This window comes from Stegostoma tigrinum, chromosome 15 (assembly GCF_030684315.1).
Source record: "Stegostoma tigrinum isolate sSteTig4 chromosome 15, sSteTig4.hap1, whole genome shotgun sequence".
In the NCBI taxonomy this organism is placed as follows: Eukaryota; Metazoa; Chordata; class Chondrichthyes; order Orectolobiformes; family Stegostomatidae; genus Stegostoma; species Stegostoma tigrinum.
This window is the reverse complement of record NC_081368.1, coordinates 33104901-33129575: the sequence shown is the minus strand read 5'-3', so window position 1 is coordinate 33129575 and position 24675 is coordinate 33104901. Positions and strand designations below refer to the sequence as shown.

The 24675-nt window shown below is 39.8% G+C and overlaps 1 protein-coding gene across 5 annotated transcripts in view; it reads left to right on the top strand.

Annotated features, from left to right (window-relative positions):
* The window catches only part of arhgef9a (Cdc42 guanine nucleotide exchange factor (GEF) 9a), a 317786-nt gene that overhangs the window by 113233 nt on the left and 179878 nt on the right, over window positions 1–24675 (top strand). Inside the window, exon 1 of one of the 5 annotated variants that reach the window (XM_048544089.2) lies at window positions 20563–20675. The exons of 2 other annotated variants lie outside the window; for them this stretch is intronic. In XM_048544089.2, the coding sequence (XP_048400046.1) occupies window positions 20667–20675 (9 nt within the window). In that variant the 5' untranslated portion in view covers window positions 20563–20666. Of the gene's footprint in view, window positions 1–20562; window positions 20728–24675 lie in introns of those variants that run through there. 2 more of the 5 variants (XM_048544091.2, XM_048544088.2) reach the window with 2 other exon arrangements.

Genomic DNA, 24675 nt, shown 5'->3' with positions numbered 1-24675 from the left:
ATTTTGCCAAGTCAGAAGTAATAAACAACCGGGGAAGACCTGTACATCCAGCAACTTGGTCTACTACATCTGTTGCTCCCGATATGGCCTCCTCTACATTGATGAGACCAAGAATATACTTGGAGAAGTTTCATAGAGCATCTGAGCTCTGCATGCAACAAATGACAACACCTTCCAGTCGCCAACCATTTTAACACCCCTTGCCACTCCCTGGGTGACTTGACATGTCCATCCTGGGCTTCCTCCAGTGTCATAATAATACCACCTGCAATCTGGAGGAGCAAAACCTCATATTCCATCTCAGGAGCCTACAGCCCAATAGCCTAAACTTGGAAGTCGCTAGTTTTAAAATCTCCCCACCCCGACGTCATCCCATGTTAACCCTCTCTCTCATCCCCGCCATCTTGACCTGACACAACCTGTCTATCTTCTCTCCCACCTATCCACCCCACCCAACCCACTGACCATTCCCCACCACTCACTACCTGCATTCACCTATCATCATCCCACCTACCTACCCCAGCCCTAACCCATCTCTCTCTAATTATTTTGGAGCTCCCTTCACCCTCCCCATTTCTGCAGAAGGGTCCCAACCCAAAATGTCAACTTTCCTGCTCCTCTGATGCTGCCTGGCCTGTTGTGTTCTGCCTGCTCCAAACTGTGTTGCCTCTAACTCCAGCGTCTGCAGTTCTTGCTATCACTGAGGAAGTGAATGTGTTGTTTTCACCAATGCTGCAAACACCGAGGGCAAATGAAATAGTCCAAGCCATTCAACATACTGAAGTAAAAAGTTCACATGCTTCAGTATAAGTCTACAGAGTGATTAAAAATACAAAGCTGCTGACACAGATTGAAGATGTTGTGTATAAAACTCCATGAAAGCCAACGTCTGAAAAAGAAAAGCCAATGCCCCATGATACAAGTTACTGCAAAGAGCATTTTCCTGTTTCAGCAGGATCCAAGTTCTCTGTAAATGAAATCCAAAGGATTACATGTCCCCCAGATAATCTAAAGAAGGAACTTCCTGTTTATCCTCAATAAAGTCCAAACCATTAAGGACTTTCCAGTTTATAAAGGCCCACAGACCTCATCATTCTGTCAAAAACAGAATCAAAGTCAAGATCTCCTATCCAGCAAACTATCATTCTTCAGAGTCCAAAGTGAACACATTTTGGAAGAAGAGTGAAACCTCTAGAATTCATGAATTTACTAAATTCAGAGACTTAGATAAGAGTGGAACTGGTAAATGTAATTATCTACATAATTGCATTATATTAATAAATAAAGAAACATGGGTTGAAGGGAGATGTCGTGCATGGGGTCCGAAAGCAATAACACTGCAGAGTGACATGAGCACCACTTATTATGATGATTTCATATGAACTTGTGGATGGAAGAGTTTGAGTTTTTGAAGTTATGAAACTGAATAAAATCTCTAAAACAATGTCTATCCTGTAACAATTTGCTATATCTTGTTCACCGCTACTAATTCTTCTAGTTTGACTCGAAAGTGGGTTTCTGCTAACAAGTTAATTTCTTGCAACTGAACATGTATGACAATGTTAATATAATGTTATCATTACCTATTCAATTACAATCTGTCCTTCTTTTAATCAAAGAATGCTATTTAAAATATAACCATTTTATTAAGGTTGACATTTGCAATACAGCACGGTCTAAAATTAAAATTTGCTACTTCAGGAACACATTGGAGGGTGCTCGGGCCTGTCAAATTATAATCTCAGTAAGATTCAATGATTTTATCAATAAAAATAAAGAAAATTGCAGTCAATTGGCAAAATAAAATGTCCATAAATATTTTTTACAGCTATGGTATTGCATTTGCATACTAACTATGTACTGTCCAAGGAATACTTTAATGTTACAATACAGAGGGCTATACATTCCAGGAGCATTTTTCAGAAGGTGCCTGCTGCATACTGGTGATGTCAGCATTAGTAATCTGAAAGTTGGCATCGCTTATAAAGTATATTTCCCCGAAGAATTGAAAGCTGCTGCTTTTCCGACACAAATCTATCCGTTACAATTCTGATGGTGGGCATTTTCTGCAGTCTGAATGCCCAAAATAACTGTTGAGGTCACTCTAAATGCATACAGGGAGCTCAAAGAAAGAAACATCTCTATTAGCTAATGTTTTTAGAAGTTGACTCCTTGAGGTGCCATTATTACTGTTATGAAAGCAAACATATCAGCCTGCTTTATATGTTTACAATCCTGGCTTGTGTCTTGAACTTTAAGGCGTAATTCTTATCAACAAATGTATCAATGATCTTATGTTTCTTATGTCAATGCACATCTTAACCTTAGTATCTATAATATACTAACAAGTCTTATGCTGCTTTTAATTTGTGTCAGCAGCACATCCTACTGTCATTTTACTGGAATAATTTAAGTTCTTTCAATCAGAAGTGCCTAAATTCCTACTAATTATGCACTTTCCTATTAAAATTTGTCTGATTGTGTAATTTAGCTGCAGAGTTCCTGCATTTCTTGCAAAGAAAATTCTGAATGTTCTCATTGCCATCTTTCCCCACGTAGCATTGAAATTAGCGATAGTGAAAAATGTGTGAAAGGTAAATCCACAGTTCATAATGTACCCTGTTTAAAATTCAAAATAAGAACCCAAGCCACCATTTGGGATGACTCATGCCTGGGTAAAAGATTTCCCAATTTACTGCGGTTCCAGACAGGATACCCAAAATTGTTCAAGTTCCTGGTGAGTATAGATGATCTGACTCAACTTCTTTATTTATCCATCCCCTTAGTTGGTTCCATGGTGCTTGTCTTTGTCACAATCCAAATTAATGTTCTAAAAGGAACCAATGTAACCAGGCTTTCGTAAATTAACAGTTGAGTGAATTTATTAGATACTAATTGTAAGATGAAATAATGGTGGGTAGAGGTAGATAAATCCCCGGGATAAGCCTTATGTCAATGATTGGTAAGTTGTCGGAGAGGATTTCTGAGGGACAGGATTTACGTGCATTTGGAAAGGCAAGGATTAATCAGAGATTGACAGCATGGCTTTGTGATTGGGAAATTGTGTCTCTCAAACTTGATTGAGTGTTTTGGTGAGGTGACAAAGACTATTGATGAAGGCAGAGAAGTAGACGTGGTCTATATGGGCTTCAGTAAAACATTCAACAAGGTTCCTCATAGGACCCTGTTGAGTATGTTTAGATTATATGGGATCCAGGGGATCCAGCTGATTTGATACAAAATTAACTTGAAGGTAGGAAACAGAGGATGTTTGTGGGGGGATGTTTTTGGGACTGAAGGCCTGTGACCAGTGATGTGCCCCAAGGATCAGTACTAGATTCACTGTTTTTCATCATTTATGTAAATGATTTGGATAAGGTATAGTTAGTAAGTTTTCAGATGACACCAAAATATATGGCATAGTCAACAGTGAAGAAGATAGTCTTAGAGTTCAATGGGACCTTGATCAGATGGACCAATGGGCTGAGGAGTGCCAGGTGGAGTTTAACTTAGAAAGATGTGAGGTGTTGCATTTTGGTAAAGCAAACCAAGGGGGACTTTTACAGTATATAGCAGGGTCCTGAGGAGTGTTGCTGAACAAAAAGACCTGGGCTGCAGGTGTAAAGTTCCTTGAAAGTGGAGTCACAGGTAGGGAGATTGGTGAAGAAAGCATTTGACACACTTGCCTTCATGTATAGGAGTTGCGAAGTCATGTTGCAGCTGCACAGGATATTGGTCAGACCACGTTTAGAATACCATATACAATTCTGGTCACCCTTCTCAAGGAAGGACTTGTTAAATTTGAGAGGGTGCAGAAAAGATTTACCAGGATGTTAACAGGGTTAGAGGGTTTTAGCTATAGGGAGAGGCTGAATAGAGCCAATTTTCCTGGCACATCTGAGGCACAGAGGTGACCTTATAAAGGTTAATATAATCACGAGGGGCATAGATAGAGTAAATAGCCAAGGTCTTTTTTTCAAAATGGGGAGTCCAAAACTGGAGGGCATAGGTCTAAGGTGAGAGGGGAAAGAATTCAAAAGGACCTGAGGGGTAATTTTTACATGTAGAGTGTGGTGTGCATTTGGCACAAGCTGCCAGATGAAGTGATTGAGGCGAGCACAAGTACAACATTTAAAAGGCATCTGGATGGGTAAATGCACAGGAAGAGTTGAGAGGGAGGTGGGCCAAATGCTCGCAAATGGGACTAGGTCAGGTTGGGATGTCTGGTTGGTGTGGATAAGTTGAACCCAAGCTGTTTCCGTACTATATGATTCTGTGATTCTCTAATAAAGAAGTAATACACATGCACACAGTTTAGAGATAACACAGCATGGAGCTGGAGCAACGCAGCAGGCCAGGCAGCATCAGAGGAGCCGGAAAGCTGACATTTTGGGTGAGGACCTTTCTACACTGTGTTATCTCTGACTCTAGCATCGGCAGTTCTGACTATCTCTGCACACAGTTTACAAATGTGTGATGAGTTCAAAAATGATAAGAGTTGATAATGAAAATGATCAGTCCTTCAGTTTTGTGCAGAGTGGACAATGGGACTTTGTGGCTGGTACTTTGGGTAGTGCTGGTAACAGTGAAGTTGTTGTTTGAGTGGTTGATTTCTAGATGCTTGCCTTGGCAGAGCAGCTGAAAGGCTTTTGTCCTGTTCCCTGTGATTTCACTTGCTTCCTGGCATCCAACAAAGAAAGAGACTTCCTTCATTTTTACCTACAGCACAAGGATGGCTAAGGTTTTTCTGCCCTGACCCTCACAGCATACACCTTTGCCAACTAGCATTTACAGACTAGGGTTGGAATGGCTTTAAAACCCTGTTCTTATATATTCTTGAAAGGGAAAATCATAAACATGTCTCTCGTGCAGCCTGCTTTTTTTGGTCTTCCATCATGTACACAGCCTTGGGGAGATTATAGTTTAATTTACAGTGCTTAATTCCATTTTCAAGTCCTTCTCTTTGAAGGTTCCTTTAGACATTGCAGGGACCCCCTTGAGACTGAAGGTAACCCCACAGAGGCCTTACAGATAACTACTGAATCACATTTATCAGAATTTATATTCTCAGTTGCTTTTCAGCTATATGTCACTAAAAATATAAATGAATTGCAATTAATAGGTTATCCAATGTTATGATCCATCAACATGCCACATTTATAGAATATGAGTTTTTCCTGTATTCCACAGTCAACTTATTAAAAAGAAAACAGGTTATCTGAATCTTAAATCTAATTTCAATTTGTGGATAAAATGCTTGCTGTATGTCACATGACTTTAAGATATAATGATGATATGTGTCAATTTGGATTCAAGCTAATTGGTATGACTGAAACCAAGGCACCTTTCCTTGTGGATACGATATCTTATCTGCACAGATCTTTTCACAGATCCCAATTGTTCCCACTTCATATCTACCCAGTCAACAAAATAACCAATTAACCCCAATTACTTGTTTAATTACTTGCTATATAAATAATGTGAAAACAAACTTATGATCGTAAGTCATTTGTGATGATCACATATGCCTGATCAACATTATGCTTCTACAAATTGAGTTTGTGCTCTGAATATAGAATTTATCTGCACCAGCAGAAAAGCTGTCTCAAGTGGTTGGAAGTTGAAGGAATGTGTGCAGAGGGATCACTTAGATCTTACCTAGGTATTACCAAACGATAGTGCAGCATGCACTTAGTTTTTTAAAAAACAGGCTTTTGTACTAGATTAGTGACTATCATGCAGATCCTTGACAAGCTATCACAAAAGGTGTCAGGTATTTGTTTTAAAAAATAAAAGCTGCTTCACTGTTGCCTTCAGGATAATGAACCCTGCTACTCCTAAACAGCCTGATTTAATAAATATTTTCTACACAACCTTTCAGAGATATTGTCACACATCTGAACGTGTAGACTTGAACCCATGTCTCTTGATCCAGAAGCAGGAATGTTACCACTGTGCCACAGCAGCCCTCAGCCTGATTTATACACCTATACATAGTCCTTTACAGTTGCCTTTTGATGCTACTTAAAAAGCTGGGATGGCTAACTGTAGCTGCCATTGTGATGTGAGGTATGTGAGTTATATATATTAACATCATTTATTTTGAAGGTTTGTTTTGTACTCGTGGTCTTCAGGTGTTTGTCTCTGTGCATGAAGGATTTAATAACTAACTTGTCAGTCTTTCTCGATTTGTGATTTTTAGAAAAAAACTATTATGAGAAAGAAACTGTTCCTAGACTGATAATGGAAATTTGTTTACATTGTTAGAGTCCTATGATTGAAGAAAGTAAATATTGAAAGCCATTAGCTTACTTTCCTTTCAGAGGATTCAGAAATTGTTGTTCCTTTTTATAGGGGAAATTCCCATATGAAAGCATCTGGGGGCAGTGAGCAGAAGTCCTCATTGAAATTAGATGTAAGAACAGTTTCTCCTGGAGAAAAGAATTAGTTCAGAGCAGTTCAGAAATATATTATCTCAAAATAAAGGTTTCAAACATTAAGTATTTGGTTAGAAGTCTGAAGGGCTAATTCGAAGCTAAGAAAGTTTGAATGAAAGTGCAGAGAGAATATGTTTCCTTAGAATGTGTTACGAAAGGAAGGATGGCTGAGGACAATAATAAAAAATATTTTTTAAACATTGATCAGGTGAATCAGACCACTGGAAGTCCTGAGTATTTTACCTGAAAAAGGGAGGTATTTCCTTATGCTTCGAATCAAGGAGAAAATGAATGTATCTATTGAGAGACACTGGAGTAAGGCAGTCACTGATTATGTCTTTATCATCCAGAGGGGTGAATGAAAGAGAAAATGTTAATTTTAGGTATACATGGAGGTAACAAGCCATTCCCATTGTACACGATTGGATTAAAAAGTGATTTAAGATTAAGAAATTGAACTGGCATATAATGGAACAAATTCCTTGAGAAGGGTCTGACAAAGGGTCACTGGATTCAAAGCACTGATACTGCTTCTCTTAATACAGATGCTGCCAAATCGACTGAGTTTCTCCAATACTTACTGATTGTGTTCCTAAAGAAAGAATTTATTACTATTTCAGTAAATGACCTGTAAGGTTCAAGAATATTAATCTCACTAAATTGTGGATAATTAGTCGAGGTGAAATAAACTGAAACGTTCCAGTAGAAATATCCTGGTTTGTTTGGTGACTGTGCTGTCACTGAATCTCAGGCTCATAGATATAGTCTAGAAGGAAAGGAATATATGAAACAGAGAGCTGACTGGGAAATTCTGGACTATACGATAAAAACTGGATATAATTCTCAAAATTTAACAATAAAGGTTGAAGACAAAGAAAATGAGGTTGATATATTTATCTCATCTTCTTTAATAGAAATATAATAAATTAATTTGGAATTAAAATTTATTCTAGAAATTGAGTCAGAAGCAATATTTGAATGTTATTACTTGAAAAATAAAGTAAACAAAACAATAAAATGTTAATATTACCACTTCAGTTACCAGGTGGTTAATTCTTTCTCTTAGTGGGCAGCATGGTGGCTCAGTGGTTAGCACTGCTGCCTCAGAACACCAGGAGCCCAGGTTTGATTCCTACCTTAATTGACTGTGTGGAGTTTGTAAATTCTCCCTGTGTCTGCATGGCCTTCCAGCAGGTGTTCCAGTTTCCTCCCACACTCCAAAAATGTGTAGTTTAGGTGGACTGGCTATGCTAAATTGCCCATGGTGTTCAGGGTTGTGTAAGTTGGTGGATTAGCTGTGTGAAAAGCAGGGCTACAGGGAAAGGGTTGGGTCTGAGTGGGATACTTTTCAAAGGGTCAATGCGGACTTGTTGAGCTAAATGGCCTGTTTCCGCAACGTAGGAATTCTATGGTTAAGTTCATAATGGACGATGACATTATTCAATCAAGATTGCAACTGAACTGATCTGTCATGATAGAGCCAAAACTGGATGGGTCACGAAGATTCTGTGTGAATTATTGCAAAACCAACATGTGCTCCTGAGATGCTGCTTGGCCTGCTGTGTTCATCCAGCCTCACATTTGATTATCTTGGAATTCTCCAGCATCTGCAGTTCCCATTATCTATGGTACTAAAAGTTGACTTATATCCCATTCACCACCAAAACTGATTTGCTACAAGGGTATTGGCAGACAGAACTAAAGAAATGTCAGCATTTGGCATAATTTCAAACTAAGGGTTGACAATAAAGACAGAGCTGAGTAGGACTGTCTTCTTTCAGATGATTGTGAATCTGTGGAATTCTTTACTACAGGAGTGTTGTCAAGGCTGGGTCATTACATACATTCGAGACTGAGATGAACAAATGTCAAATTAGTCACGGAATCAGAGGTAATGGGGAAAAGGTAGAAAAATTGAGTCAAGGTTTGTCAGATCAGCCATAATTACACTGAATGGCAGTGCACACTTGATTTTGACCTTGTTATTTCTGAAACTGTGTAGAAATGTGCTTTGCATTGATAATTTGGTTGCTTTTCATTACTTGACAGAACCGTTTGATCAGCTACATAAATCAAACCTCGTTACAAATTTGCCAAAACAGAAGTGACTTATTTGGGGGAAACACTACGGAGGAGATCAAGTGGTACCTAGAGAAATGAAAGTAAAGGGATATTTTGGATTTCCCCATGCCTAGGATAAAATGTGAAACTTTGTGTTAAATGGTAGGAATAGATTTTATCACAACTGCCTTCCAAACTTGTGCAGTGTCATTGTACCTTTGAGAAATCTGTTGAAGAAAGACAGAAATTTAACTGGACACAGGAGTGTCAAGATAAGAAAATGTGAGGCTGGATGAACACAGCAGGCCAAGCAGCATCTCAGGAGGACAAAAGCTGACGTTTCGGGCCTAGACCCTTCATCAGAGAGGGGGATGGGGAGAGGGAACTGGAATAAATAGGGAGAGAGGGGGAGGCGGACCGAAGATGGAGAGTAAAGAAGATAGGTGGAGAGAGTGTAGGTGGGGAGGTAGGGAGGGGATAGGTCAGTCCAGGGAAGACGGACAGGTCAAGGAGGTGGGATGAGGTTAGTAGGTAGCTGGGGGTGCGGCTTGGGGTGGGAGGAAGGGATGGGTGAGAGGAAGAACCGGTTAGGGAGGCAGAGACAGGTTGGACTGGTTTTGGGATGCAGTGGGTGGGGGGGAAGAGCTGGGCTGGTTGTGTGGTGCAGTGGGGGGAGGGGATGAACTGGGCTGGTTTAGGGATGCAGTAGGGGAAGGGGAGATTTTGAAACTGGTGAAGTCCACATTGATACCATATGGCTGCAGGGTTCCCAGGCGGAATATGAGTTGCTGTTCCTGCAACCTTCGGGTGGCATCATTGTGGCAGTGCAGGAGGCCCATGATGGACATGTCATCAAGAGAATGGGAGGGGGAGTGGAAATGGTTTGCGACTGGGAGGTGCAGTTGTTTGTTGCGAACTGAGCGGAGGTGTTCTGCAAAGCGGTCCCCAAGCCTCCGCTTGGTTTCCCCAATGTAGAGGAAGCCGCACCGGGTACAGTGGATGCAGTATACCACATTGGCAGATGTGCAGGTGAACCTCTGCTTAATGTGGAATGTCATCTTGGGGCCTGGGATGGGGGTGAGGGAGGAGGCCTGGGAACCCTGCAGCCATATGGTATCAATGTGGACTTCACCAGTTTCAAAATCTCCCCTTCCCCTACTGCATCCCTAAACCAGCCCAGTTCGTCCCCTCCCCCCACTGCACCACACAACCAGCCCAGCTCTTCCCCGCCACCCACTGCATCCCAAAACCAGTCCAACCTGTCTCTGCCTCCCTAACCGGTTCTTCCTCTCACCCATCCCTTCCTCCCACACCAAGCCGCACCCCCAGCTACCTACTAACCTCATCCCACCTCCTTGACCTGTCCGTCTTCCCTGGACTGACCTATCCCCTTCCTACCTCCCCACCTACACTCTCTCCACCTATCTTCTTTACTCTCCATCTTCGGTCCGCCTCCCCCTCTCTCCCTATTTATTCCAGTTCCCTCTCCCCATCCCCCTCTCTGATGAAGGGTCTAGGCCTGAAACGTCAGCTTTTGTGCTCCTGAGATGCTGCTTGGCCTGCTGTGTTCATCCAGCCTCACATTTTATTATCTTGGAATTCTCCAGCATCTGCAGTTCCCATTATCACAGGAGTGTCAAAGTGCTTTGAAAAATGTAAAAGCTGTGTTGACAACCAGGCCGGCTTTAGCTGTGCTGAACTATGAGAAACAGTCAAACTGGCTACTGATGCCAGCTACCTTGGTGTGGGGGCTGATGATGAGATGGATCCATTGGCCCATCGATTGTTTTTCAATGAAACTGCTGACATGTTAGCAAAAATTTTCAATGATTGAGGTGAAGACATTGGCTCTTGTGTTTTGAAATGTACATAGCCAACATGTGGATAATACTGTCATTTATATGAACACAACTCTTTGTTTTGCTCAGGAAAATTTTTAGACAGGAATTTATAATTGTTTCAGTAAGTGTAATTCTCCAATCGTATAATTCTAAATCACTTGTGTACCTGGAAAAGAAGTTTTATATTGGCCACTTTATTGAAAGTTCTTCAGAAGAACACTGAATGCTGTGGTGCCCATGGACTTACGTAGATTATCATTGTCATGTAACTCTTTGCTTGTTTAATTCAATATGTTACTACCATTTGTATAACATGGAAGTAATGGTCAGATGATTTCCAATGGGGAATTAAAGGAGACATTTGAATTCTTTAATGGGAAGTTTGATGTGAGTTTGTCATTCATTTGTACAGAATCCTTACAGTAGGAAAGAAAGCAATTTGGCCCATTGAGTCCACACTGACTCTCTGAAGAGTGTCCCACCCAGGCCTCTCCCATGCCTTATTCTTGTCATCCTGCGTTTCCCATAGCTAAGGCACCTAACCTACACATTCCTGGGCACTAAGGGGCAATTTAGCTTGGCCAATCCACCTGACAAGCACATCTTTGGACTGTGGGAGGAAACCGGAGCACCCAAAGGAGACTCATGGAGATACAGGGAGAATGTGCAAACTTTGCACATTTGCTCAAGGGTAGAATTGAGCCCAGCACTGTGCAGCAGCAGTGCTAACCACGGAGCCACCGTGTCACCCTAATATATTATATATATATATATAATATATATGTCTAATTTACTTCATTGTTTGAACTAGAATGTATGCTTTGATCTGTGTATATGAAGATATTTAATAATTAACTTGGCAGTGTTTCTGTAACTGATCTTTTAAATTAAACTATCACGAGAGACAAAGTCTCTGGAATGAAGGCAAATATTGAAACGTATTAGCTTACTTTTGCTGCAGAAGAATTTCTTAGGAAAAATGTCTATAGATCGGAAAGTATTTTGAAGCAGTTCACAGATGTTCTGTTTGGAGCTAAATGTAACAGTTCCACCAGGGGAAAAGAGTTAGCTCGGAACAGTCAGGACGTCTGTCATCTTTACACAGGGTTTTAGTTTCTAAGTTCCATAGCAGAACAGTTTAATTAAAACCCTTAAGTTGTTGTTTGAAGCTAAGAAAATTTGAGCTTGGTTATATAACTGATTAGGAAAAGGCAATCAAATTCTCATGACCGGGAATTGAAAGAAATTATTAAGTCAAGCCTGTATATATATGTATGAAAGAACTGGGAACTCTGACTGGTATTGCAGTACTGTAAAGTGATGGTATGCAATAATGCAATTGTTTTTAACCTCCTCCTTGGAATCTTTCAAAATGTATAACATGTAAATTATATTTTATCTATTTTATCTTAATTTCTTTTGCTTGTTTTAGTAGAACTCGTTTTAGCATTGTTATCCCTCAGTCATTATCTTCAAAACAGTTTATATGAGCACATAAAGTTTCTGGGTAACTAATCTCATTCCCAGTCTGATTTGAGAGATGCTACATGGTTTATAGAGCCTAACTGTTTGCAAGATAGCTGATGCATTTCCTTACATAACAACAATCTCTACACTCCATAATACATTATTGGGAATTTCTGAAATTGGAAAAGTTACTATATTTTGTTTTGCTTTCTCATGGTAGTGTCACTCATAGATTGAGAACAATTCTTTCTAAATATTAACTCACACGGCATTGAAATGAGGAGCTTTATTCTTCTACATTGTGTCTTAACAGTCTGTTCTCTTGAAGAATGGATATTGGTAAGATGCAAAGAATGCAATCTAAGTTTGGGTGTGGACTTGGCCTTTGTGTGCAATATATGAGAAAACAGGTAACTCAGTTTAAACAAACTTTGGGATGCCAGTTAGATAGATTGCACTGTTGGTAATGTTTAGATTCTTTAAATGCACCATCCTATACTGTATCCATTTCCCAGACCTGTCTGTAAGGTTTGCAGCATTGATTCTGCTTACGAACTGCTGCCAGGAATGGTGAACTAACGTGAACTGAAGAGCATGAATGGGATGTGACAAATATCTGAAATTGATTTTGGATCATGATAAAGGCAGATATAAATATTTTATCTCCATAAGGCAAGCACTTATCTTTAAATGTCCAGACTCTTTACTTTAAACCAACCAGCCAGCATTTCCCCTAAAAGGATTATTCCCAGCAGCAGGGTAAGGCATATTGGCACTTATGAATAATTATTTAAATCAACAGAAGCAGAAAACTTGGCATAGCCCGTTCCCTACTCCTCTGGTAGATAGTGGCATAGTAATTTGGCACATAAACTGTAATCACATTAAAGTAGAATTTTGGTCTCTTGGTTCTTCAAAATGCATGCAAGTTTTTGGACACTTTCAGATGAGGTGATTTGTGTCAGGAGTGAAAAGCGCATTTGCATTCAGCTGGAAGGAAAAATCATTAATCTTTAAGAGGAGGGGATTTGGAAAGTTCAGTCTTACCAATACGAGTTCGTTCTCACAATTCAGTTAGTAAAGGCAGCTGATAGCCAAGTGACACACGTTAAATGATCAGGATCAGTTAAGGTGTGGAGTGAATAAGCTGCTGTCAGCTAGACTAGCAGTCAGTGCATAACAGTTGTCCTCCCCACCTTTCGGGGGGGGGAGGGAAAAGTTTGACATTGAATATTGCATGATGACCTGTTGCTGGAATTCTCAAGGATTTTCAGGGTAAGTGTTGAAAGGAGAGGAGAGAACTCTGTTGCAGTGTTTTTTTAATAAATTGATGACATTTTCTGTTGACTACTGTGATCAAGACTATTTGAGCAGGATACTGGAGAGTGTCTGGTAGTTGAAGAAATTACCTGAGGTCAGAACCATCAATGAAGAAAAAGGGAGGAAAATGAAGGAGGGAGATCATCCTTTTTAAAAAAAAATGACTGAAAAATTAAATAGAATTTCCTGTGTTCACCAGGGAAATGGATTCATTGTACCTTCTGAGCCTCGAAGGAATTTAAGTAGATATACACTATTTAAGGGCACGGATAATTGGTGGTGTCTCATCCACAAATCACTGCACAATAAGACAATATAACATCCATAAAATCACAAAAGTGTGTGCTTTTGCAAATTCTGGAGCAATTTAGATACATTGAGCCATGAGGAACCAATTGGTTGGCGACATTTGACATCATCTCTGGTCTAATGAATGATGTATTTGCAGTCTTGACTGAAGAGCTTTACAAGATGGGGGTAACCTAGGCAACTAAAAGGACAGCTTAACAAATCATTGTGCTAAATTTTAATTTACAAAGACACTGTCCAGGTATTTAACTTCATATCAGTGCTATGAACATCGAAAGATTCATTTCTTGAGCTGGATTTTACCACATCATTAAAGTAGAATATGCATTAGCTCTTCGGGGAATAGGAACCAGCAACACCACAAACATTCACCTCAAACAGGTAAAAATATTCATTTGGAAGTAGAAAATCTACAATATTGCCTAGCATTCAGTTGAGGTCGGAAATTGGGGATGATTTTCTTTGGGAACTCAATCTCTCCTCTTCACTCTAACACTGGATGATCAGTGGCAGAAATCTATGATAAATTGGGTATTCGTACCTTTTTAAAAATAATTTCCACTGTTTTCAGGAAGAGCTAAAGGAGATGCAAAAGGATGTATATCAGTTGTCATTGGTCAAGACTTTGGCTGGTGGAGTATAATTTAGGGAATGTGTCATTATCCATTTTGGTAGGGTGCTTAGAAAAAACATGTTTTCCCCAGTGACAGATTCATAAATGTTGGTATTCAAGGATGTTGGGAATCTTTGAAATGTAGCACAGAAAGCTAACAAACAATTAGAAAGAAATTATGTTTTGGTCTTTATTGTTGTAATGTTGGAATTGAATGAGTAAGGAAATTTTTCTGCAGTTATTTAAGGCTTTGTTGAGATCACATCTGGAGTACTGTTTTTAGTTTTGATCTCCTTACATATGAAAGGATCATCTTGCCTTAGATGTGGTGCTACAATGGTTGATTAGATTCATTCATTGGATTAGAGATTTCTGAAGTGAGGTTAATTTGAATGGGAGATAGCAAGGTGTAGAGCTCGATGAACACAGCAGGCCAAGCAGAGTCAGAGAAGCAGCAAAGCTGACGTTTTGGGCATAGACCCTTCTTCAGAAATGGTGGGGAGAAGGGGATTCTGAAATAAATGGGGAGAGAGGAGGAAGCGGATAGAAGATAGATAGGAGAGAAGATAGGTGGAGACAGACAGGGCAAAGAGTGTCGGTGGGGAGTCAGGGAGGGGATAGGTCAGTCCAGGGAGGATGGTCAGATTAAGGGGGTGGGATGAAGCTAGTAGGTAGGAGATGGGAGTGGGGCTTGAGGTGGGAGGAGGGGATAAGTGGCAGGAAGGACAGTTTAGGGAGGCGGGGACAAGCTGGGCTGGTTTTGAGATGCAGTGGGGGTGGGGAGATTTTGAAGCTGGTGAAGTCCACATTGATACCATTGGACTCAGGGTTCCCAAGCAAAATATGAGGCGCTGTTCCTGCAGCCTTCGGGTGTCATTATGAGGGGGCAGGAACGATATTTACATGGAAGAGATATGGATGGGAAGTGGGTCATGTAGGAGGAGGATTTGCTCATGGTCAGGAATACCATGGCTTTAAAAGTGGGAAGTGTTTGGCCACACTTGGCATGGTCATCTCAAATGTCAGGGTTTGGGGACAAAGGAGGGCATCTAACGATGGATTTGGTGGATATCTGGAGAGGTGAAAGGGCTATGGAGTTCATGTGCAGGACTACCAGAAAAGAGATCTGGTTGTGTGGAGTCTCACTGCTATGTGATGGTTGAGGCTGGAAGCTAATGGCCAAAGGGTGGCATGCTGGCTCAGTGGTTAGCACTGCTGCCTCACAGCACCAGGAATCTGGGTTTGATTCTGTCTATGGTGACTGTCTGCGTGGAGTTTCCATGTTCTTCTCATGTCTGTTTGGGTTTCTTCCGGTGCTCCAGTTTCCAGATGCGCAGGCTAGGTGGATTGACCATGCTAAATTGCCCATGGTGTTCAGGGATGTGTAGATTAGGGGGATGGGTCTGGGTGGGATGTCTGAGGGTTGGTGTGGACTTGTGGGGAAGTGCCTGTTTACACACTTCAGGGATTCTATGAAAGACTACTTGCTGTTGCTTTCCATTGTACTGGAGTTCAAAAGTACGTAATGAGAAGGGAAGTTGCTGTGCCAATATTTGGAGCAGACAGAGTGAGTGTCTCAAAATGTGTAAGGAGGGAGTTGTAGAATTCACTGATTTGAGGTCCTTCAAAGAGAAACAACATGTTACACAGACCCCTACACTGTATTGGACATTGACTGTGGGGTTCCTACTCCTGGTAAGCCAGGTGCATTGGCTCCCTGTGTCCTGTACATCTCCATCTCCATGACCCTGATGTCAGCTGACCACCTCATTCACATCAACGTTTTTGGACACAGATGCCAGGGAAAGACTAAGGACATTTTAGGATGAGGAGCAAAGGTGTCAGCGGAATATACTGCCATGTATATGCCTTGTCCACCTTGTTTATAAATGCTGCAGCAGAAGAATTGCATATTGGGTCAGATGCTAGATTATTGAATCAATGGCATGCAATCTTATCACATAGTTTTGGTTTTGCTTATTCATCAACCTTGTCTGTTAATTTTAGCTCCTTTCCTGTATGCATTGGTAATGGATTAGGTTGCCTTCTGGGCTCTGCGGAGGTATGAAATTCATGTACTTCTTTAACTTTTCCCATTTGATCAATATCAAGCTGCACTGTGCAGAGTGTATCACTCCAACGTCATAAGAAATTCAATCATCTTGCTTGGAAGATGAAGCCGTAAATCATTTAGTCATTTAGTGACCCATTTAGATTGGTGGCAGAACTAAAAAACTGGGCTTGTTCTCCTATGAGCACAAAGAACAAAACAAAGAACAATGCAGCACAGGAACAGGCCCTTTGGCTCTCTGAGCCTGTGCTGACACATTTTGCCCTTCCTTACTAAAACTGTCTTCACTTACAGGATCTGTATCCCTCTGATCCCTTCCTATTCATGTGCTTCTTGAATGCTGCTATTGTGTTTGTTTCTATCGCCTCCTCTGGCGGCGTGGTCCAGGCACTCACCACCCTTTGTGAAAAACCTGCCTCACACATATGTTTTAAACATCCTCGCTTGCACCTTAAACCCATCGTCTCATAATTGACCCCTCCACCTCTGAAAAATCAGAGAAGATTAAAGAGGGAACAGAACATGCTGGAGAAGCTCTGTAGGTCTGGCAGCATGTGTGGGGAGAGAAAAACAGAATAAATGTTTCAAGTCTAGTATGAATCTTTTTCAGAAACTCTGATCTTTGACAGATTCATTGGAAAAGGGATTGAAAGAAGTGGAACCAGTTTGCACTCCACCAGTTAAAAGTTGCTGTCCTGAATATACCTTCTACCACTCTGTCTTAGCAAATCAACTGTCTACGTTCATGTACTCTGCAATACCATGGGCTCTTATCTTATTAAGTAGTCAAATGTGTAGCACCTTAGCAAATGCCCTTTGGAAATTTCAGTACATTGCTGGTTCCCGTTTATCTATCCTTCCTTTGGTCTTTGCATTTCTTTTAATGGTTTTGCTTGTTTTTCTTTCTACATGTCCTTTTTAACCTTCTTTTTCCCTTTATTTACCTTTATTGCTTCCCATTTACTTATGTCTTTAAACCAGTTGTTTTTAGAACTGCAGGGTTGTTGTTTCAGGTTTCTGCCTGTAGGTGGTACTGATGCCAATGAGGTCATCATCACGCTGTCATGTGGGCTTCCCTCTACATTTTCACTGTGGTCGAAAAAAAATGAGCTGTTCGAGGTCTGGTCACAGATAAAGCTTTTTAATGTAGAAAATGGCTTTTAAAAGTGTTTTCTTTTAGGAGCACTTGGAGCTGTGCTGTCAGGAAGATTTACTTGCCATTTTAAAAAAAGACCTGCTCGTGCTCAGGACTTCCTCTTTTCTTTTAAAGAGAGCAAGAAAGAGGGCTGTTGTGGTGTAGTGGTAGTATCCCTATACCTGGGCTGAGAGGCCTGCTTCCAGTGATGAGAAATGATATCTCTGAATAGTTGATGATGAAAAATAGGTTGAAATATAAAGAGGATAGATTGTAGTTTTTCTTCCATTTGTAACTTCAGCCTTTTTATTAGAAAGTAAAGGGACACTTAGAAATTTGTTGTACCTTGAAAAAATGTCAATTTTAATCAAAAAAGAAATAAGCTGTGTCTTCTGGCTATCTTCAGATCTGCATGGTTGTTTGTATTCATAGAGATTGATGCTGCAGGCTGTCTGAATTCAGTCATGTCCAGAGATTTTATCCCGATATTCTTCAATTAGATTTCTAAATTTCTACCACAAAGAAAATGGTTGCTTCTTTATAAATGGTCACTGCTGCTAACCATGATGTGGTTTATTCCTCCAGCAGTGTTTGTAGATATGGCAATGCTTAATATCCCTTGTAATATAAGAAACTAGGTGCGGATAATGTGATATTGCAGAATCCAGCAGCCATTTGCTATAGTTGGCTACTGTATACAATTATTACACTTATAGGCACAAGTATCTGGGCCAACATTAAGATATTACATTGTGCAGATGAGCATGCTTATTGTGCTGTGTCATGTCCTAAGTGATCTCTGGGTTTAGATGGGGTAATAGATATTTACACCCTCACGTCTCACGCTGTGGTAATGTGATGATATTGTGATCTCTTAAAGTTGACAAGTAAAATTGTGCATGGGCAAAATAAAAGATAAATGCCTTTTTAGTTTCTTTGTACATGTTTGTACTTCTCGAACCTGATCCTTTATGTATTCTCAATTTTACTTCCTCCACCATTGGTGGCAATGTCTTTAGTTGCCCAGATCTTAGACTCGGGAAGTTGCTCCCTACAAGGATGCTCCAAGGGTCAGTGTGGGCTTGTTGGGCCAAAGGGCCTGTTTCCGCACTGTAGGGATTCTATGATTCTATAAACTCCCCAATTTTCTACCCCACTTTCCAACTTTAAGACGTTTCTTAAAACCCACCTATTTGACTGAGCATTTGGTCACTTTGCATCATATTTCTTTTTTTGGCTAGGTGTCATACTTCATCGTAGAATGCTCCTATTAATTGTTTTGGAACATTTTACATGAAAGGCACTGTTTCAAATATTCTGTTGTATAATTCAGTAGCCAGATGATAGCATGCTGCAGTTTTAAGTTTACATTTTATCGCTAGACAGAGAACACCTTATAAAATTTCCAAAAACATAAATGGCTTGATTGGGCCTATCAGATTTTAGATATAGGCTGTATCTCTTGATCCAATAATAAATGTGTATTCTGACTAACACGTGAAAGGTCCCACAGCTGTGCAAGTATAAATCTTAATAGTTTCATAAAACTTACTACAAAAATAACTTTATAAATGAACAGAATGAGAAAACAATACTTTTGCTGGTTTTGTGATTAGATTCACTAGAGAGCAATTCCTGCAGCTTCAGTATTCTGCCCCTGTTGATGGAGATGATTTGCTCCAAAGCATAATTTGACATGTGGACTTTAATGGTACTATACTAGGGATAGGAAGTATCTGCCATGTTTTCTGATCATTGCCCAATAAACTTCCAGAAAATGCAACTGTGTAGATGTCAGGGAACATGTTGACGTGTTGTAATGTTTCCCAAGCTCATGTAGTTTGTTCATGTAAACGAGAGGTTAAACAATTTATGTTTGTTCCCCATCTTTGTATATTTTCTTTTCTGTGTCTGAATGACCTTGCAATATTACTTTTAAAAATAGAATGGTAGTTAAGAAAAATCCTTTTTCTATGCTTAAGTTAGAATTCTGTCAGTGGGTAATTAGAGCAGTATTGAAACAAAAGTTATATGAGTCCAAAATTAATTTTCTTCATTTGTGTTTTTTGCCATTTTTTTCTTCTTCTCTGAAAGCACTATCATTGAGCCATATTTGCTTGGGTGCCAGTTGGTACAGCTGTCACTTCAGGCCTCGGTGAGAACACAGAGTGTCAGGGTTTGAAATTAGTGCAAAGAAGCATCAGCATCAGTCCCATTCCTATCCCCACCAGGTGTTCACACATAGACACAGGAATAACCACATACATATACAAACATACACACAGACAGACAAGCAGAAGCGCGCGCGCGCACACATACACACGCACACAGACCAGACACACACGTTCCTGGAGGAGTTATGGATAGGAATCAGGTGTATGAAGTCTGCATGAATTTTCACAGCCTGAGGGGCTGAAACCAATTATATTTTTATGACTGCTGTCCCAGCTGAGTTCGGGAGAATTAGTTCAGCGCCTGTCTCAAACTTGGGACCTTCTGGATCGTTTGACTCAGAAAGCGACTGCTTAAGTAAGTTATCACAGGAGCTTTTTCAAGCTTGTGCAGCAAGCACGAACAGCTACGCTGATGGTTTGTCAAACATATTTCAGCTAGCAGTGAAGTAATGTTCCGACAGTACACTCTTAAACAAACTCACAGCATTCAAACTGTTAACATGGTGATGATTGTTAGCATCCAGAAAACAAGTAAACATACTGAAATTTCCAGCGACGTTTATCTATACCTTTCGGACGACACTTTGGCATTTTTCCAATTGCTCGCGCTGTAAAATGTTGTCATCATCCCCTTCCAATATCCCCTCCCCTTTATGTTATTTGATAGATGACGACTAAATGTTCATGATATTAGCGTTTCATGTATGATTGGCAGCTGCAACCCAGCTTACTTGATCACTGAGTGATTAACATGCGACGCCCGCTTCAGCTGTTGCCTCACACTGTGAGATCCTGCTCACGGGGCTGTTATTCAGAAACTGGCACTCTCTTTCTTATCTACATACAGAGTGACGTGTCATCTCTGCCGAATGGGTTTCTGCAAGGAATTTAGTGCAAGTGAAGCACTTGAGACTGATGCTGCAATCAGCTGGAATGGAATGAATTAGAAGGGGAAGAAGAAACCTCATCTGGCATGGTGGATTTGCTGGACAATTTTAGTTCAGAGCCCAGGTTGACTTCACAGAGCCTGCCAGATCCGCATCTTGAGTACTACAGTCTCCTGCATTGCACCATGACCTTGGATATACAGACCATTGTTGTATTTGCCATTATCGTAGTGTTAGTACTGGTGAATGTAATTTTAATGTTCCTGCTCGGCACACGTTAATGGATGATTCTTGAAGTATTGACTGACACAGCGCTTCAGAGGGACAGCTACAGTATGGCCCTGCAGTGATATGAATGACGTTGGTATATTATCTACCTAATCTTTTGTCGTGTCTTGTCTTTAATATGCCTGTAAGTCTAGTTATTTGTTGGCTAGATCTTGTTTAATTTAACATACGAAAAACAGAAAAAAGCTCTTTTGTGGAATATTTTCGAGCATTGGAAGCTGTCCTCTGTAGAAATTTCTAGCAAGCAATTATTGTTGCTTTGTGTATTACTGAAAGCTTGTGCGAATGTGTGCAGTTCCTGACCGGTTGTGGCTGGAGGAGTATTCATTTTGGTAATTACGTATTAAATAAACAAGTTATAGGTCATTCCCAAGACAGGTCTTTCTTAAAACTGACTGCTGTTTACAGCAATGAATTTTCTGTTGGATTGTTGGCCTTTTAAACAGTGTGTTAAAACTGTAGGGTTCAGCACGTTTTTGCATAGATATTTAAAACATTGTTATCTGTGACAGAAATAATCCTTTAGACTTTGTTTGAACAACATGGCAGATTTGTTTCTGCTGTGAGTCAGGATATACTCTGAAATTAAAAATGCTGGCCTTGTCTCTTTTGCTGAATGGGTGTAGAGCTAACGGTTCAGACCTGAGAGAGTTAATAATAAACCTATTGCAGACTAAGTCAAACCCTCAGGCAAACCTCTTATTGCAGTGTTAATCAAAATGTTTTTGATTGCTGCTATTTCTGTAAAACAGCATGACACAGCTTTGTTAATCTTGCGTTAGTGATTTTTGAAGATAAAAGAAACCCCCCCCCCCCCACAAAAAACAGACCATGTTTGTGCCAATTCCTGTGTATTTTGACATTTTTTTCCAGTAGAATGCATAATGATCTGCTTTATCCTTCAGCCATTTTTAGTGTTTGGGCTTTAAATTTGTTAAGATTGTACCGTTACAAAATTACAATGCCATTGGCTATCTTGTAATGTTTAAATAGTTAGAGGGGTGGCAGATTATGTGCAGGCTGTTTGTAAGCCAGCTGGATGCACCTAAATTTCTGTCAAAATTAGTGAACATCATAAAACGCAATCAATCTTCAGGACTATTACTGGTGTCTCTGTGAGTGAAGGGATCAGAGAAGCATTTAAAAATACTAGTTAGTCAGAGCAAGGAGGATCAATTGTGATTCATGGGAGCTGTAAAAGAAACTACACGAAGCGAAAGGCAGGCCCTTTGTCCCACTATCATCCAACTAAGATGAAAGATAACAGCTTCGAGTTTGGACACATGAATAGGATCGAGTGTTGCCAATAGAGGGATATTTTAGTCAACAAAATCTCACCCAATCTTGATGTAGTTGCTTGCAGAGTTTTCTCTTGTATTATAATGGGAATTTTTGTCACTCTGAGTTATGGATCAATATCAATAGATTTGCTGTCCATTCTGAACTTGTTGTAATGCACTGCCTGTTAATACAAAAGCTGATTTATTTCTTAAGGAAGCAGTAGAGGATATTTCTTCGTTTTTATTCCTTTTCCATTACCACTTTTCTCCCATTGGAAAAAGCATTTCGCCCCCACTCATCCTTTTAATGATTGGTGGGTTCAGTAAACGAGCTGCAAATTTCCCCGCAAGCATTTTTAAATGAATTTTTGTCAGCCGATCCTAAGGCTGACTTGAACAGAATAGGGCCCATTTAGTCCTCCACCTTAATTAGGACCTATCTTATTTCCTTGAATTGTTCATTCCAGCAACTATGTAATTGACAGAATTCACCTTAAAAAGGCGACCAACTTTAGAACACAAACTCATAACCTTCCTGTTAATCAAGGTTTAATCCTTACTGGACTTAAAAAAAAAACACAGAAGTAGAGACTTCTGGTGATGTGACTATACAAATGCTTAATTCACTGATACCAAATTTCTCTGTTTACTGTTTTAGTGTAATTATTAGCCATTTATTTTGAATGATCTAGGAATTCCAATTCAAGAGATAGAAGAATCTCATGGAGAAATGCAGTATTTGCATTAATAATGAATGCAAAATTGTAAATGTGAAGAAAATGTTTTCTATATTTTTTCTGACAATTTCCTAGCCAACGCTCTTCCATTCCTATCTGTTGCTAGGCTACAGCTCAACGATCTTAATCATCTGCAAAATTCTCGTGCTACTGTCTTTCTGTATATACTCATCTATATATGAGGGTAGGCTCCTTTTTTTATGTGGTGGTGCTAATCGGCTATCCCTCATAGAACGTATCTAATTTATTTTCCATTGATTTCAATGGACATGAAAATCCGGCCTTTGTGCAATAGGTTTCCAATCTGTAATGCCAGCTTTATGTCCAAACACTGTTGAAAACCATACTCCATTGGTCCTTTGGCAGACAGTTTGACCACAAAGATGCTATTTGCATATATTTCATTTAGTAGGATGACTGAAAAGTGATTGAGGACCCAGTCTTACCCTTTTAACATAAGTGTGCTGATGACATTTGTAGCACTCCATCACAGCTTCAGCTGATGATATTCTGTGTTAAGACCTCTGTGTTCCTCTCATTAAGGTCTTTTGTGCATTCCTGATTTTAATTGCCCTCCCATTGGCAGCCATGCCTTCAGACGCCAAAATCCCAAGCTCTGGCATTTTCTTCCTAAACATCTCTGACCCTCCCTCTTCCTTTAAATCACTTCTTAAAACCTGCCTTTGGTCACTTGCCCTAATATCTCTTCATATGCATTGGTGTCAAATAGTGTTTGATAATATGCCAATTAAACATCTTGGGAAGTTTTACTACATTAAAGGTGCTATTATAACTACAAGAATTTGTTAGTATTTAATGTGGATGGGGGGAAGAACTTACTGACCTGGAGAGCTTTGCCATTCATGGTCTTAACAAACTGAATACATGAAGAATTCATTTTTAATGTTTTATGGTACTAGAATTTGCCAACATTATCCAAAACTGTAAGCTGTCAGAAATAATTCATTGTTAAAGTGATGTCATTATTGAGAAAATCTATAGATTCGTAAGCTATCATTTAAGGCTTGATTTGTGCCTCAACATCATCTCATTGAAAGCTACAATCCTTACATCACCTCTCCTGGCTTTAGGTAATGGCCCTAGTAGTATTATTGCTAGGCTCTTCACCGAGACACTGAGGTGATATTATGGGGACCTGGTTTCAAATCCTGCCATGGTGATTGGTAGAATTTGAATTCAGCAAAAAAAGTCTGAAATTAAGAGTCTGATGATGATCATAAAACTATTGCCAATTATTCGGGAAGGTCCCATCTGGTTTACTCATGTTCTTTAGGGAAGGAAACTGCTCTCTTGATCTGATCTGGATGACATGTGACTCTAGACCCACAGCAAGCTGGGTGGCTCTTAACTCCCTCTGCGCAATAAATGCGGGCCTAACCAGTGCTGCAGGCATCTTGTGAATGAATTTTTAAAAAAAGTTTCTTTGTAATTTTAGTCAATTAGGTATATTTCATAACCTTTGAGGTTATTTGATCTTTGGACCCCTGTATTGAAGACAAATCATCTCAGAAAAATGTAAATGATTGTGACAACACTATTCAGCTGTAATGTCCCCTTCTCAAATATCCAGCTAAGTTTCCAGAAATTTAAAGCTTGTAAGATCTACAACCTGAGGAAAAGACCATGTGAAAACAGTCCAATTTATTTAATGTTACTTTGTATAATTTACATAATGTTTGTAGGCCGTATTGGCTCCAGACTTGGCCCAAATACACATAAGAAAGCTGAATTCCACAGGTAACTCGAGTGACTATACTTGACATCATGGCATATTTGACAGAATGTGTTGTCAAAGACGTTGAGTAAATTTGAAACCAATATGAATTAGTTGGAAATCTCTTGAATTCTTCATCAATGTTGTTCCTTCTGTCATAAGATCAAAAGTAGTGATGTCTGCTAATAATTGCAATTTTCAGTTTCATATTGCATATTGGATAAACATTTTAGGTTGATGATCTTTCATTAGAATGGACTTGGAAATATATTAGCATTTCTCCACTGTGGTTGGGTCAAAATGCAGGAACGCACTTTCTA